The sequence below is a fragment of the Anolis sagrei genome, chromosome 1 (genome assembly GCF_037176765.1).
Source record: "Anolis sagrei isolate rAnoSag1 chromosome 1, rAnoSag1.mat, whole genome shotgun sequence".
In the NCBI taxonomy this organism is placed as follows: Eukaryota; Metazoa; Chordata; class Lepidosauria; order Squamata; family Dactyloidae; genus Anolis; species Anolis sagrei.
In genome coordinates, this window is record NC_090021.1 from 257350841 (window position 1) to 257368253 (window position 17413).

At 36.2% G+C, this 17413-nt stretch overlaps 1 protein-coding gene across 1 annotated transcript in view; it reads right to left on the reverse strand.

The window, feature by feature from the left end:
- Positions 1-245: 245 nt before the first annotated feature.
- The window catches only part of QSER1 (glutamine and serine rich 1), a 51438-nt gene continuing 34270 nt past the window's right edge, over positions 246-17413 (reverse strand). Inside the window, exons 5-13 of the mRNA XM_060766529.2 lie at positions 16696-16967; positions 15326-15442; positions 12482-12615; positions 11442-11683; positions 10152-10289; positions 9306-9403; positions 8743-8895; positions 5799-5894; positions 246-4833 (exon numbers count right to left, since the gene is read on the reverse strand). Coding sequence (XP_060622512.2) covers positions 4693-4833; positions 5799-5894; positions 8743-8895; positions 9306-9403; positions 10152-10289; positions 11442-11683; positions 12482-12615; positions 15326-15442; positions 16696-16967 — 1391 coding nt within the window. The 3' untranslated portion in view covers positions 246-4692. The remainder of the gene's footprint in view (positions 4834-5798; positions 5895-8742; positions 8896-9305; positions 9404-10151; positions 10290-11441; positions 11684-12481; positions 12616-15325; positions 15443-16695; positions 16968-17413) is intronic.

Genomic DNA, 17413 nt, shown 5'->3' on the forward strand with positions numbered 1-17413 from the left:
ACAAAGAGTACATTTTAAAGAGTTGCTCATAAAAATGTATTCTGTGCCCATTATCATGAAGAGGAGACAGCATACACTACACAATTCTTGCAAGCTGGCCTTTAGAAACCCTATTTGTTAGATACAATATAGCAGAAAAAGCTTTCAACGTGACATTGGGAACAACACACTTAAATCGGTATACATTCATTTGGACCAAAGTTGACCGGACAATTCTTTCAAACTGAAAATAAATAATCGAAGAGTATTTTGAAAAACGTATTATCACTTTAATGAGTTTAGTAACATCAAATCAACAATACAAAAAAATTGTGACCTTTTCATGGCTATACATTTATTGTGGACCACCTAAAAATGGGACTAAAAAACATCTGATTAATCCCAGTCTTTTTTTTTTTTTTGCATTATATAGAGGAGAGGTATTAACATGCATTTGTGAACATTAACTTAAATAGAATATATATAGGATGTGCACTGTATAATAATATACAAAACGTATGTTAGTGGATGATGCCAAACATTGAAATGCCATCTGTACATTTATCTCCGACTTCCTAAAAGTTTTGGCTTGTTGGTTTTTAAATTAAATATTTGTAAAATTTTAAATATTTAAAATATATATCCTCTATGAAGACTGTTTATTGGAAGACATTTTGAGTTTCCTTTGTAACATATATTACTTAAAACAAAAGGAAAAAAGATACAACTTCCAGGTAAATAATATTTTAGAATTGTCTCATGTCAGTCATATAACCAGAAGTTATGCCGACTAGAGCTGATGGGAGATGCAGTCTAGAAACATAAAGGGAGGCACTTCTTCATATATGACGATTGCTTTGCAAAGGACCTCCAGCACAAATAAAAAAAAGGTATTATATATAGCTTCTTGGAAGGAAGAAAATGGGGAATAGTAGTTTACACTAAATAATTAATAAGCAACCTCTATGTGACTGTCCTAAATATAAGGAACATTAACTTCAAAACCCAACCAATATATATATATATATATATATATATATACTATAATGATAAATAAATGCCATATATGGTACACAGTACTGATACTAAAGCACATTGTACTTATCATTATAATATAGATTTTCCATATATTGATTCATTTTTGAAGTTGATATTTCTTCTGCATTGCTCCTTTGTACATACTGAGAAAACCGATAATGTGAACAACGTCCTTAGGTATGATTACTTCTACCCTGCCTTCTGGCTGTTAACATCCAGTTTAGGAATGTTGTTTCCTTTCATTTTACCCACATTGTACTACTTTCCCCTAAAAATCCTGTAATCTGGCTTTTCAATGGAATCGTATGTTTCCCTACGAGATTATTAGTCTTTTCAATTAATATGTCCATGCTTGTAGATGTTTGTGCTTGAAATATTGTTGTATTATCACCACCAACCTTTTTCATAATAAATTGCCAAGCAAAGTAATGAATATTTTTAAATACAGCGAGGAGAGGCATAGTCAGTGTCATCTAAAGCATATCTCCAAATAATGTTCTCAGGAGAGATGTTTGTGAATCACATGGAGAGGAAACAAGGCAGTGTAAACATTCTGTGAGAAAGAAGGCTCATCTAAGTTCAATACATGTTTGTGCTGTACATTTGTAATCTCAAGGTGCTTCTTACATCTCCCTCCCTTGATAAAGTTGCCACCTGCTAATGTTATTTCTGACTTTGTGTGACCTTATCACAGGCTTCTCTTGGTAAGATTTATCTTCCTTTGAGGCTGAAAGAGTTTTACTTGCCCAAGATCATCCACTGAGTTTTGTTGGCTAAATAATTCAATCTCTAATGCCCAGAGACGTAGTCTAGTGCTCAAACCATTACACTACTCTGGTTGCTTCTACTCACACTTCTAAATGAAAGATAAGCTGACAGCACAATCCTATACATGTCTAATCAGAAAAAGTACCAGTGATTTCAGTGACACTTACTCTTAAGCAGCTGTAGGACTGCACCCTAAAACTACAATTTATGCAGAACACAATCCCTGGTTCTTTGTTCACAGTTAAAGTAAAATGTTTCTCAAAACAGTAATACCTTAAGAATCAATATTTGGGGCTTGCTTGAAATGACAGACCTGTGAAAGTTTAACTTCTTTTCTTTAAAGAAGAGCACTAGACATTTACTTGTATTCGTTGATTGCTTTTTAATGTAAGGACCATGTTATAGCTTGTTTTATATAGAAATATTAACTCTTCATATGTTCCAAGTCTGCTGTGTACATTAACTAGTGTTAAGATTAATGTGATTCTGTTGTAGAAAAACGTTGGGGTTTATATTTATGAACCGGCAGTGCCTAACTCTTCTTTAGTGTTTTAATTCCAAAATAATCTTCTATACCCTCCTACGAATGACTGGGGTTATTTGCATGTTATAAAACAAAGATTACATTTCCGTTACAATACTTTCTGATCTCATCTGACTCACAGCTTACATGACAACTCAGAAGTAAGTCACATGTAGGAGTAGAAAGTTAAGGTGTATTTTTATATCCAGGAAATGTGTTAATGTTGAGGCTTCTACAATGGTTTTAGTGGTATTGACTTCTTAGCCAATACTAAGCCTCAGTCATTTTTAGCTAAGAACCAAGAGGCAGCCCTAACCACTGTATAGGACTAGGGATTTTGTGATAGGAGTTGCAGTCAAACAATACCAGGAATGCCATAAATACGTAGAAACATACATGCATATACATTTCCTATTTATGTTCCAGACCATCAGATTTCCTACAAAATCAGTAAAATGGGTAGGCAACTGTGGCCTCCAGACCTTGTTCGACTGCAAACCTTATTATAATATCGCTTCATTGGCTATGCTGGCTAGGGCTGATGGACCTTGCAATGCAAAACCTGGGAGGCCATATATTACCCACTACTTCAAGTAGACGTTCAGTCATAGCAATGGCTTTTTCAAGGCATGTAGAGTACAAGGAAAGTGCAAGACAAACACGAATAGGGAAATTTATCAAAGTTTTCATTGATTTTTTCCTTCCCCTCAAGATAAATGAAATGAGGAGTACCACATCCAACATAGAAAACAAATATTTTGTAAATACAGAAGTTGTCTATTATCATAACAGACACATCACAATTGAAAACATCCTTTGATAACTTTGAAATCCTAGTTTAATTGCTTGTAATCACAGCCCTTCATTATACTTTACAAACCTAAGGTGCAAGGAACATATATGTACAGCTAAAGAAAAGACACCATGCTACATACAAGAATATCCTGGTTGGCTAGAGATTAAGGAGACCTGCTTTCTTCTTGGCTGAAATTAAGGCACTAAGTGGCAGTGAAAAGACAAATGAATTATTTCTACATGTTATCTGATACATGTACAATATGTTCAGGCTATTCACAAACCCAAGCAGAAGACTTAAACACTTGAATTGGGGATTGAGGTAAGGCATTCTGTTGGCAAATAAAGTTTCCTATTGATCCGAGCTGAATATATTTGTTGTCTGTGACTACTGGTCCTATTATAGAAAGGCAGCTACACAATTATGTGTAATGATTTCAAAAGGCACCAGGAAGCAAACAGTTCTGCCATTACCTGTTCTAAAAATAAAATAAAAAATCACTGTCAGCTGTGTTCAACACTGCATATATTTTATTCAGTCACCAATCCCTATTGTCCAGAAGATAAACCCAGTAGCTGTTCACTGAACCTTTCATTTAATCAAACCATTTAATAAAAATTTTCATGTATTAGAAAATAAAATGCAGTGTTTAAACACAACTATATTTATAAAGAAAACTTATAAAGTCTAGTATGTCTTATTCCTGGTTAACACTGAAGCAAACCTGTATAAACAAAAGCATTATCTCAAGATAACATAGTTTACAATATGAAATTAATATATAAAATGAACAGGATTCACTGAAAACCATAGGAAGTGTATTACAAAGATACATAAAACAAATATAAGCCACCATTTTTCTTTGTGAAAAATACAACTATTAGTGAGATAAAATGTACATTTTTTTTCTAAAGGAGAGGGGGAAGCACTGTATAAAGGAAAAAGGTTTTCTCCCCAAAAAATGCTGGGAAAATAGTTCATTCCATTACAATATTTGACACAGTCATAGGATTGCACCAACTCCATGTTCAGTCTCCTGAACATACCAGCAGTAAAGTAGTCCATAAAGCAGAATTTGTGGTGGCAATTATTCATATAGATAATATTATGTCATATTAGCTCTGTTTGCAATATGTCGAAGACTCTACTCAGTATGCCAGACAAAGGTAAATATTTATCATCCAGACTCTTCCTAGTGTTCAGAATCAAAAAATGCCATGATATTTTGTTATTCTTGTCATAGCCAAAAATATATATATTTGTGCATGCTTTGATCATTTGTCAAAAATAAACCTACATTATTTCAATATAAGAGTTTACAAAATCGAAAAAAAAAATCATTCCTCAGATTAAAAATGCAGTGAGGTTCTTTTGTAGTTTCATGTGCACGGCAGCATAATTTTTCCATATCATAAGTCCATGAACCAAAAACACCACAAATTCTTCTGACTTAGAATTGAGTCTGGCATGATCCATCTAAGCAGAGTTTCTCTGACCTTTCAGTTCTTGTTGCTGAGTGTGACCAAAAAAAAAAAAAAAAAAAAAAAAGGAAAAAGAAAAAAGATAGTGAAGTCAGGGACAAAGTTTGCTAGGAACATTTCTGCTGTACATGATTCAAAAGTTCACCAAACTTCTCAAAGAGGTCTTCAACCCATTTTATATTTTTCATACACTGCTGCACAATCTCCTCTTGGCCGAGATCTGCATTCTTCTTTTGAACAGAAGAGATCTGTTGGCAGAGCAAAAAGGAGGGCACCATTAATTCGCTAATATTTATAGGTTTGCAGTACTTCCTTAACATTTTAACAGCCATATACTTGTTCTGTTTTGTTACAATGGACAACCATTACATAACAGGGCTGTGCAAAAATCCAGATGCAGGTTGTAAGTTGTAAGTGATTTGGTAAATCCATACTTAAGACTCGCATTACGAAGTCAGTGCTGCTCCCCTGCAAACAAATTAAAATAGCCATCTACGGAGATTTAGTAAGAAATTTGTTACTTTTGTAAGTCGCAGTCAGTCAGCTTCTTCAGCGTAAGCAAACTCTACTGGGTGGCGCAGACAAACCTGGTGTGTCACATGCTCTCCTCAGCCTATGAAGGCTGAGGGAGAGAGGAAGGGAGGAGGTGCTCCTGGTGTTTCCTTTAAATCCTGGAGCCATGCCCTTGCGAATGAGTTGGGAGAATGCTGATGATCTAGGGTAGTGAGCGAGAAACTCAGTAGCCACAAGTGACTAGTTATGAGCTGAATTTTTCCCTTCTTTAGTTTGCCTCTTTTACGCAGTGCAACTGGGGTGAGCCACCCCACTGCTACCTGACCCTATATGTGGTGCCACCTTGAATCGTCCTTCTCCCTGACCCTATACACGGTGCTGCCTTGAACCAGCTGGCCTCCAGGCTCTCCAGCCAGCCGTATCAGCTTTATTGATATGTCATACAGGAGAGAAACTATGCAAGAATCTAAGCTCAGGATCTGCAAAGCGTCTCCGCCTCTCAACCCAAGTCTGTGCTTTGTGGAGCTAGGAGAAAGAGAGAACAAAACTTTTAAATCCCCTAAAAATCAGTGGATGTGCAAATCTTTCTGAAACTTGGAGGAAGCGATACCTTGTCAATGTGTCATTGTAGAAAAATTCAAAAGAATGTACTGCATTCAATCATGAAAACAGACAATGATACTAAAAACTAGGGACTCACCTGTACTTTACACCTCAGAAACATGTGGTATTTGTAATGATGGAGTGAATGATATAGAGAACACAATGGTATTTTTTCTGGATCAACTGCAAACTCCTGTATAGAAAAATAGTGATTGTTAGCTAAAAGTGTAAATACCAGTTACAAGTTCCTAATAAGTTGTCTTAACTGTATGTAAATAAAGTGAACTCTTGTATACATTCCTCAAATTCTAGTTTAAAATCAGATCTAAGAGTTCTAACAGACTACAGGAGCCCCCCTCACTCCCTTTTTTCTTCTTCTCTAGCTCTTTCAGTCTTCAAGATGATTAACAAAGGATACAAGTATTTCTTTTAGATTTTTGAGTTTTACTAATGGAGCTATGCTAGTGCCACTCCAAAGTCCCTATCAGCAATGCAGTTCTGTGAGGCACATGTTGTTGACAAGTCCAACAAGGCCTAAGGGCAGGCCTTGATAATACTGAAGAAATAAGGACACACACTACCTCCTTGTGCAGCTTTATCTCTGCAATATTGCCTGACAAGTTGGTAAGTTGCCACTAGCAACAAAAGGGGCAGGGGAAAATTTCATTTGGCATACATTTTTATATAAATGGAGCTTTCGTATTACCTACACAGAGTGTACTATTATTTTTCAGACCACAAAGATTTTACTTTTGCAATACAGTACTTGGGTAAAAAATACATACAAAATTTCATATTTCAGGGCATATGTTAAAAAGGGATATTGGAGAGAATACTGTGCACAATAATGAGCATTTAAAAATTGATGACTGATACAGAAACAGGACAAAACACGCTTTCAACTGAAATGAGTACGTACTAAAAATAGGCTGATTTCCCACCAATCCCTCATTACATATCACACGTGCTCACCTTCATTTTGTGTGGCACTCCCATTTTTGTTTCCTAATCTTGTTCTTATCTGGAGTGGCCAGCTGGCAAAAGCTCACTTGCAAGATCAGTCTGCTGGCATGCAAGAGAGGACCACATGGAGGCACAGAAACCAAAATCCCTGCATCCAAAGGCACTTAGGAAAGTATCTTCCTACTCATTACTTACCCATGGAAAATCCTGGTTTCCCATATGCCTTTTCTACCAGCAAAAAAACGAAATACACAATATACAAGCCAATGGACAATCCAGTTTAATTTGAAAACAAAACTGTTTTAGCTGCAACAATAACAACAACAACAACACTTTATTTATATTCTGCCCTATCTCCCCAAGGGGACTCAGGATGGATCACAATACTCATACATGGCAAACATTCAATGCCGTTTGGACAGTCAAGGAACAAAACAGACAGAAAGGAGGCATGTTGTGTTCTGTTGACGTCAACGTCTTTGGAAGGTTGTGCTCAAAATCCAGCCACAGGGGAGTGCTGTCACTCCATCCTCTATGAGGAAGACCCATCAGGACTTCCCCTTGCTTTTTGGTCGCAGGCATATTCTGGTCTTTTTTGTTTTTATGGTGTTGTAAAATACCTCCCCCATTTGTTTTAGCAGTACCTAATTTCTCTAATTACAGCACAAGCTGTTTTTGAACTGCTTAGGATAACAATAAGCTGGGCTTGATAGTCAGCAGCTCACACTGACCCAGGGCTTCGAACTAGGAACCTTTTGGTTGGTAGATGTTATCATTGCTGGTGATTTTTACTAGCTTGTTTTTTTTTCTAAGACTACAATTACTATATTCCTCCAATTCTAACTCACTTCCCCCCCCCTCCCTATAAATATCTCTAAAAATGAGGTGCGTCTTAGATTCATTGGTGCTATCTATCTTCTGTCACTAGCACCAAAATTAGTGTGTGTCCTACAATCAATTGAGTTTTATAATGAAAGCAGTATAATATTTTAAACCTCTGGGTCATTGTTCTTCACTTGGGAGAACCTCTTATCATTAATGCTGCTACAGTTCCCTCTTGCTGATCCCTGCAGGTTGATCACCACAGAGCAGTGCTGGGGCTATCGGGGGAAATGGCCAAGAATGTTACTGTAGCAGGAACCCTCCGAAGTGGCCCATGAAAAGATGCCAGAATAAAGGCAGCCCAAGTGAAAGTCAGGGAAAATAGCAATTTGAGGCCATGACACTGGACTCACGACTACTGCAGGATACTTTAAAAAGCAACCCTATAAAGCAGCTTTTCAAACATTTCATGTTGGTGATACGCTTTTTAGATGTATATCATTTCACAACACAATTCAGTTTTAGTAGCAAACTGGAGGTTAAGCCAACTTCTTGTAGGAGATACGGACACGCAAAAAGATTGTAATAATGAAATATATGGATACACAACATATCTCATGATGACCTTTCATTTATACTTTTTAATAATATATGATTTATTGCTATTTCACCAAGACTTAAGAGGTTTCTCTTTTTGCTCGTTTGTGTGACACAACTTCACACTGCAGTTGAGATGCTTAACTTGTTGTGATACAGAGTTTGGAAAGCTCTGCTAGAAAGACTTTAGTCCTACTGGAGTTCGCAGCGCCAGTTATGAGTCTTTTACACTCACAGGTGTTTTCTATTCTATGTTATAATATTGTCACATTTCTGGAATGTAATTACTTCAAAAGGTAAAAGACAGACATGAATCAAAACTGCTTTTTTAATCAGACAGGCTTTTATAGATGAAGGTGTTGGAGATCTAGTCAGGAGGTGCTGTGGTTTTTAACTTTGAATATGTGTTAAATGGATTTTAACTGTGGATTTTAGTGCTGTTTCTGTTTAATTCTGTTTCAATGTTTGTACATTTTATGTATTTTAAATTGTATACTAATGCTTTTATGTCAAGCCTCTTTGAATCCCCTTTCGGGAGACATTGCAGGATATAAATAAATATAATAAGAATAATACACAAAGCAATTAAGAAAATTCTGCAACTGGTATTATTATTTGCAATAAGAATACAGAAGGAGGAAAAAAGTGCATAGACATACCTGTGCTAATTTTGTAGGTACTTTAGAAATCTTCAGTGTTTTCCTATTATAAGCTTTCCCATTCATTTTGATTCGAGAAACTCCACTCACCCCTGTTTTTGTTTTAGAATCACGGGTGATTACAGTCAGTTCAGGAAAGCTTTCCAAAGCAGCCTTAAAACAGAGCATAAAAGCACTGAATTACTGATTGTACTACAGAAAATCAATTACATTGATGCGCTAGAAATTTAGAAGCCTTTTATAAAATGAGCATAAAAAGCACACAAAAAAAACTTCATGGCAGAGAAATAACTGTTAACTGGTCTTTAAAATGTCTAGAAGCAATGCAGCAGTCTGGATTTAAGTGATACAGACTCCTATTTTCTGATAAGCAGAAAAAGCTCCCTTTTATTTGTAAATGCAGGATTTTCTTCACTGAAGAAAATTAAAATTAGGGCAGCTGCTCATTTGACTTGCATTACTGAACAACATTCTCTGTAACGACTCCAAATAGTAATTCTCCATAATGATTCCATGTAATAAAGGATCTACAAACAACTAAAAAAATATTTATGACTCAGTACCTTGAATGAGCGCTCCAAATGCAATTTTGAGAGCAATGTTTTTCTATTGTCATTCAGCATGCCATCAATTTTTCTCATGTGTGGCAAAAGCAGCTCATCTAAAAAAAGAAAATGAAGTATATTTTACAAACTGCAATGTAAGTATTAATTTGAATTATATGATCATTTTTAGTTGAATGTACAGAGTAGCACCCAATGCTACAAGGAAAGACTTTCCCTTTCCCCTTCTAAATTCTGTTCCAGGAGGTCTGCCATCTGCAGATAGAAAGAGATTTCTAGGGGAAGGAAGAATCCACCCCAGGGTTAAGAGAAGGTTTTGGAGCCAAAATGTTGATATGACCCATGGGCAAGCTGATGGTAATTCTGCAGAGGGGAAAGTGCCACCACTGCTTCAGAGGGCAGGTGCCCTTTGCCACTGCCACCACCATCTCCCCACCCATTCACTGAAAAAGGCCAGAAGCAGCAACACATCGGAGATAATAGAGCAGGTTGGTGCTTCTTCTAGGTTCTCCTAAAAGACTCAGCCTTTATATCTTTTACTACTTTGCCCAGGAAAGAAAAGACTACTCTTTTATAAGAGTTAATGGATAAATCAACCCAGGTTTTTGAGGTTGATTTTTTGACTAAAACTTCTAGGCTTATACATGAGTATATGGAGTAACACAATTCTTGAGACTAGCATTACTGGCTATTTGCTTTGAAATTCTACTTAAAGGTGTAGGTAATACTCCAAAACAACATTGTGCCCTATACCTGTAAGATGGATCCTACTTAACAGGTAGCCAAAGTACATATAATATGGTAAGCTGTAGTAAGATAAAAGAATCAAAAGATTGACCCCTGTACCGTTATTCTTCTCCAATGCCAGCATGGTATCTGGGTCCAAGGCAATGCTAACAAGCAATTCCATATAACTCCTGAATGTTTCCTTCATAGCTCTAGTGTTCAAAAAACGAGCAACAACAGGAGCCGGAGTTGCAGCATCTAAAATATTGGAAATACAAGTATAATGTTCTAACTACATTTGAATGCCATAAGGGATTATTTTATTGTGACTCTGGTGACCTCTAGTGACCATGCAAAGGAATAGAAGTGTAACAAGAGTTCTAGGAGATATCCTAAATAGGATTAAGTTGTTAAGAGTCATATTTTTGCACCAAGCTTCTAATAATTTCAAAAAATACAATTAAAAATTTGGAGCAGTTATAAGCCAAGAAAATTAATTTAGTTAGAGATGACATTATCTAGCTTTTATGACTATATCTGAATTATACTGTTAACTATTTTCTGCTGAAATCTAGTTCTTAAAATCTTAATTCTCAAAAAACAATTATGTTCCGCACACTTAAGAAACATAGCCCATCATCTAAAAATAATTCTACTACAACTAGAATATTAACCTATGTCTACAAAAAAAGTGAAGTTAATAAATAATAATAATAATAATAATAAACTTTATTTGTGTTCCGCCCTAACTCCCCGAGGGGACTCATGGTGGCTTCCAACACAACAATGGCAAATATTCGACGTCTACATAAAACACACGATACTACAAAAAATTTCCAGAAAACCCCCACATATAAAAGTAACATTAAATCCTAATATCAAATTAAGACCTAACATCAGTAAATAAAACCTGACATTAATAAATTAAACTACATGTAATAAATCAAACATTTCCTTAGTAAAAAAAAATACCCCAGAGTTTAGAAAAGTTATTTTTGGACTGCAGTTCCTCAGGCTGAGTGGCTAGACTGAGGTATCTGCAGAGTTATAGTCTCTAAAAGTTATTTTTCCAAGCTTTGATGTTGACACTGGAACTGAGACACAGCAGGAAATTTCTTCACTATGGCCCAAACTGAAGAACCACAGTTGAGGAAACATGGGATGTTGATATGATTTCTGAAGTGCACTTCCCATTTTCTTTTTCATGTGAACAGTGGAATTGTCTGCTGAAGGCTGTAATGATACTGCATCATGAATCATTTCAGAAAATATACTGCCCTCATAAAAAGTGATCGCATCAAAATTATTATGAGACTTGACAGCAAGACATAAATGTTCACAATACTCAGCTAAAAGACACACAAAGCACTTAATATGCTACAAGAAAAAAGTAAATAAAAATATAATTACTTTTGGGATGGTGGGGTTTACTTTCCTCATTACTCTGGAGTTGAGGACTAACAGGCAATTCTTCCTTCCATGTTTTCCGTTTCTTTGGTGGTGGCTCAGCCTTTATCTTTGGCTGTTTAGCTTTGGGTTTTACTGAAGAAGCTTTTGTTGTTGTTGTTGTTGTGGTGGTGGTGGTGGTGATTTTTGGTGCCGGAGGATCAGAAATTTTGCTGGTGCTAGTGCTTGGTTTAGAATGAACAGTTCTACAAGCGAAAGAGAAAAATTGGAACAGATTGTTATGTATAGAAACCTGTATTGGGGGAGGGGGGGGGGGAGAAGCAAAACCTGGACTGTATCCTAGAAAATCTGTAAGAGAAAAAATGGCCGACAGGGAGATCTGGCATGGGCTGGTCCATGAGGTCACAAGACTAGGAAGCGACTGAACACAACAAGATGCTGAAAATATGGTCAATTAGTTAAATGGCCAACTTATTTTAGCCTGTGGATACTTTTTAGATGTTCTTATGCCAGTAAATGGTTTCATATTTTCTGTTGGGAGGGGGACATTGTTTAATATCCAAAAAGGCAAGAAGCAGAAAGAGGAGCTGGGTCAGTATTTCTTTTAGCTTCTTCCAGAACTGACTAAGCTCTTACCTTTTGCCATTCAGAAAAGGGGGTGGTTCCATTTCTGAGAAGCATTAAAGTATAGTATTTACACTAATGCAAGTATACAGAGTAGATTCCAGTTCCCAAACTTTGTGTGTAAGGAAACATTTGGTTTGGTCAAAAATGAATAGAAAAGCGTTCACTCTTCTCCTTTTATATGTGCAGCTTGTTTATCCCCAATTTCGTCTCTGCTTTCAGTTATGATTGCAACAAAGTATTTTTGAAGCACATATGAACACATATTATGGATGGCCACTCTTCTAAGAATATACAAGAACTTAAAATAAATGCATTACAATATAAAGCATGTTAACAATAAGTATCAAGATGTTCCTGCCTAAGTTATAAATGCTATGAGTACTGAACATTTTAAAAATGTATCAACATAAAAATACCTCGTGGATTGCGCAGATATATTTCTTGGTTTCTTGGAACACACTCGGACATACTCTTTCTTGTTTGTATTTTCTATGAACTTCACAAACACCCGTTTGTATTTTGATTTTGCATCGCCAAAATACCCAAGATACTGAAATAAGCAAAAAATAGAGACATGGTACAAACAAGCATATATATATATATCTTATTTTATACAGCAGACTTTAAAGGCATTATATAAACAATATCTTGTTTCTTAGTCAAGCAGCATGTTTCCTATGCAACTGGGGATTCCTAATTATTACTGCAACTCGATGTGCTTCCCTCTTCCTTTGTGTGTGTGTGTATGTTTTCAAATGTTTAGTTTTATGGAATACAAATGACAAGCATAACCAAAAATAACATTAACAAGCAAAACAGGTACATCGCAACATTCTAACACAGTGGTTCCCAACGTTTTTTGACCAGGGACCACTTGACCAGGGATCACTCTCCAAACATTAATACCAAAAGGGTTACAAAACAGTTTTTGGTCAACTTTAGATTCGGTTTGGTTATTTGGGGTTCTGATTCAGAAAACTGTATTGGATAGATCACATCAGCTGTAGTTTCTGATAAAGAACATATGCCATCCAGTAATCACCATCTGTTCGCCCACAGAAAACCATATTTAATAACCTAGAGCTGATGTGGTCTAGCCAATGCAATTTTCTGAATCAGCACCCCAAATAACGGCAGGAACAGGCCTAAAAACGAAGACACCATGAATTTTTTTTCTTGATTGGGCTGTGTTATTATCTGTGGATTTTGTTAATGCTCGGCACTGTGGCTCTTAATGAGACATGCCGCATTATCACAGGGTGTCTCCGCCCTACACTACTGGAGAAATTACACTGTTTAGCCGGTATTGCATCACTTGACATCCGCTGGGAAGTAGCAGTCAATAGTGAAAGGTCCAAGGCAGTGACCTCTCCAGCTCATCCCCTGTTTGGGTATCAGCCAGCACGCCAACGACTTAAATCAAGAAATAGTTTTCTAAGATCTACAGAGACACTTGCTGAAACACCCCAGCAAGCGAGAGTCCAAAAGTGGCAGGCTTAAACCCAGAACCTCAATCAATGGCTGATACCAAATGAGAGACTCCCCCCTGGGCTCACAGAAAACTGGGCGACTTGGAAGGCGTTGAACAGACTGCGCTCTGGCACAACAAGATGCAGAGCCAATCTTAAGAAATGGGGCTACAAAGTGGAATCCATGACATGCGAGTGTGGAGAAGAGCAAACCACTGACCACCTGCTGCAATGCAACCTGAGCCCTGCTACATGCGCAATGGAGGACCTCCTTGTGGCAACATCAGAGGCACTCCAAGTGGCCAGATATTGGTCAAAGGACATTTAATCAACTACCAAGCTTGCAAACTTTTTGTTTTGTCTGTTTGTTTGTTTTGTTAAAAAAGTAATACAACTGTCTGGCTGCTGCTGACAAGATAAATAAATACAATACAATGAGACACATAAACACAAACAAAGGCAAAGGCTTCTCCTATTGTCACTCTGGCTGCAACAAAGCTATACTGACAAATTTCTTCAACCTCTTCACTAATTATCTCCCTAAATATTCCTAAAAGACACATTTCTGGATTTTCTTAACCTTATTAGTAATCATTTTGCTTGTTTCCTTAATCACGTTTCTCCAAAAATCTTGAACCATTTTACAGGTCAACCAAATGTAAAAAAAAAAAAAAAAGGTGTCTTTCTGCATCTTACACCTCCAGCATTCCCCTCAATGAGGGCATTATCACTGGCATTATATAACTTCTATAGAACATTTCATACATATTTTATCTGATAAAGTCAGCTATTGAGAACTTGAATCCTCTTTTCCATAGATGTTCCCCACTCTCCAAATTCATAGTTTTCCCTAAGTCTTTAGCCCATGAAATTATAGCCATTTTATTCAATTATCCTCCAAATTGCACTCTGAGACGAAGCCCTTATTTCCCTTCTCAAGAATACATTCCAAAACCTATTTTTATTGGAGAACCCTACACTAACATCTTTCCTGAATCTATCATGTTGTTGATGGTAATGGGACCAATCACTTATCCCTATCTCTTTTCTCACTTTTAATTTCCATTGATTTTTTAAAAATTAGATACTCCGTATAGGTTATTTCCTCATTAGATGTTGACCTAAGTACTGTTTCCAGTGGAAGCAGTCATAGAGGAGTATTTGATTTCATCCCCTCCTTGCATCTCTTCTAATGAAGAAAGTTGGCAGGAAACAACTTCCAAAAGCCAAACTTTCATTTGCAGGAAGTCTGAGTGCAACAAAAAAAAATAGATTAATGTATTGAGATAAGAATAAAGTCAACCCATATGCTGTTTAGCCTGAAGATTAGCCTGAAGGTCTTGGGGCAAATGGCCATGCTAGTTCTGGCTGCTGGCACAGAAGTAAGTAACATGGAGTACTTCTCCAGTTTAAATGATGAGATATTCATTCATAGAATAAGGTCTGAGAATTTTTATGCTTTGGTGAAAGAATTAAAGGCACTATCTCTTCTGTTTCCTCCCCTGCAAAGTTTGAAATGGTTTCTGATTGTTATGGTTAACAATACTACTACTCATTTGTAAGTCACACAACGTTATGATTATTATGAATTAAGAAATGAGGAAGAGAAGGATAGAAAGATTGGCAGCCTATTCCCTGTCATTCCCTGAGGGAAAAAAATGGAACTTCATAGATGTTTCAGGTCAGCCTTTTCTTTTTTAGTTTTAAACATGTCTTACATAATAGAAAATCTCCTTGGTATAACATGATTCAAATGGAATATTTGCACTTAGGGATATGTTTTGTACTTACACTGTTAGTAGCTGTAAATTCCCTCTGCCCATCTCGCACTTCTGGAATAAACTTTTGCAACAAAGCTTTTTGAACTTTCCAGATGGCTGGGGGCTCTGTTCCTGTTTCTAAAGCAGCCTATGGGGCCAAAATGAAAAGCTTCAATTACTTTTAGAGCTACAATAATTAAGCCAAACTGACCACTACATTATTTTCCTTTGCACACCACATTGTCCACAATCCTTTGCAAACCACGTCATGAGTCTGATCTCATTTCAGGTTAAGCTGAATGGCAGTGGATTGGTCAAGGCAATACCAACTTAAAACAGGCTCTTACTTGAGTTCAGCTTCCAAAGCAAGCTACGTTTAGAGCGCAGGTGAGCAACCTGGGGTGTGGCTGTATTGATTTGTATTGTATCCCTTCCTTGACTACCTGCTGCAAGTGAAACTAATCAAAATATGAAAATGTCATCTGCAAAAATGGGATTTTTTAAAAAAAAGATGGAAACTCCATCCTTCTTGCAAGATTTTTCTTTTAGAAATGGAGACTTTTAGAAAAATCCTTCTACTTCTTTTGAAGAATATACTAGATAGCAAATGTATGTCAGGGTGGTCACTTATTCCTGATTTAGATGCGTAATTTGTAACTTTGTTTTGCTATCATTTTCAGCCTTATCAGCTCCAAAACCTGAGAGTCCACTTTCATCTCCACCATTTAGCAGCCCCATTATTTCTGAGAACAACATACACAACTGAAATCTTCACAAAATAAAAAAAGTCATAGCTTCTAATTCTGGCTAATTGCAAATCACTTTCTCATTTCAAAAATAATACCAAGCTAGTTGTACATCCTCAATTATATTTAGACCTTTCATGTGAACTGGATCTTTGGTTATCTTTGGGTCATTCAATCCAGGCAAAGCAAGTTAAGATATGCACGAGCTCTATGAAATCTTCACTGTGTAAGAAACTTAAGACAACACACATTAACCAAAGTTACATCCAAAATTGGGACTACTGTTGATGGTTTAATTCACCCCAGAATATGCCAATTTTAAAAATTATTTCATATTTTGCTTAAAACATTTTTCTTCATATATAACTATAAACTATAGTTAACCAGACCCATGAAGCTAAGCATCTCTAATGAATATCAGCAAGTCTCAGGTTTAGCATGGGACTTTGTCAGTGTCTGGTTTCTTTTGTAAAACCTTTTGTAAAACTAAGAAATAACATATAGATCTTAAAAGAATAATACATATTTACAATAGTGAGATTTTAAAAATATTATAATAGATTTAAAGACACCCAAAAAGAAAAAAATGGCCTATGTCAGAAAATATTGGACTAATAAATTTTCTTACATTACTAAAAAAAAAAAAAAAGAATACCTTCAGTAATTCTATATCTTCCATCTTCACTACAAATTCGTCACGTTCTCTATACATGCCTTCGCCTCCACTGTCTCCACTACCATCCTCGATATACCCTTCTATTGCGACAGTTGCCTGTTTTTTTACTAACTGATCTGTAGCAATACTCTCCTTTTCAGGTTGCGATGAATGGCTTTTCACCTGAGCATTTCGCACACTAATAGCTGAACTAGAAGCTTCTGTCTTTATAGTAGTATTGCCCGTAGTTTTAGAAACAGCTTTCTCCATGCCTGAAATACAAAAAAAAAAAATTTGAATTTGCTCAATTTGAAAATCAAGAATGTATATATGTATAAGTGCACATATATATGGCTTTTAAGCTTATATTAAACAATTTTAAAATTGTTACTGCATGGTGCAAAGATCATTGATGACAGTTGCAGCATGCACATCTAGGGGACAATGCCCCATCTTTATTTTACATTTATAATAATAATAATAATAATTTTATGTTTAAACTTGCCTCACGGCTCGAGGAGGTTACAACAGTGTTAAAATACACAATCAAAACACATCAGCATTTAAAAACACTCTGTAAAATACACATAATAACAGATTTCCATACAACGCATATTAAAATAGGCAAAGCAAAAATTAGGACAGAGAATTGAATTAAAATTTGTCATTAAAACTGTCCAGGTAGGCCTGCCGGAAGAGACAGGTCTTCATGTGTATC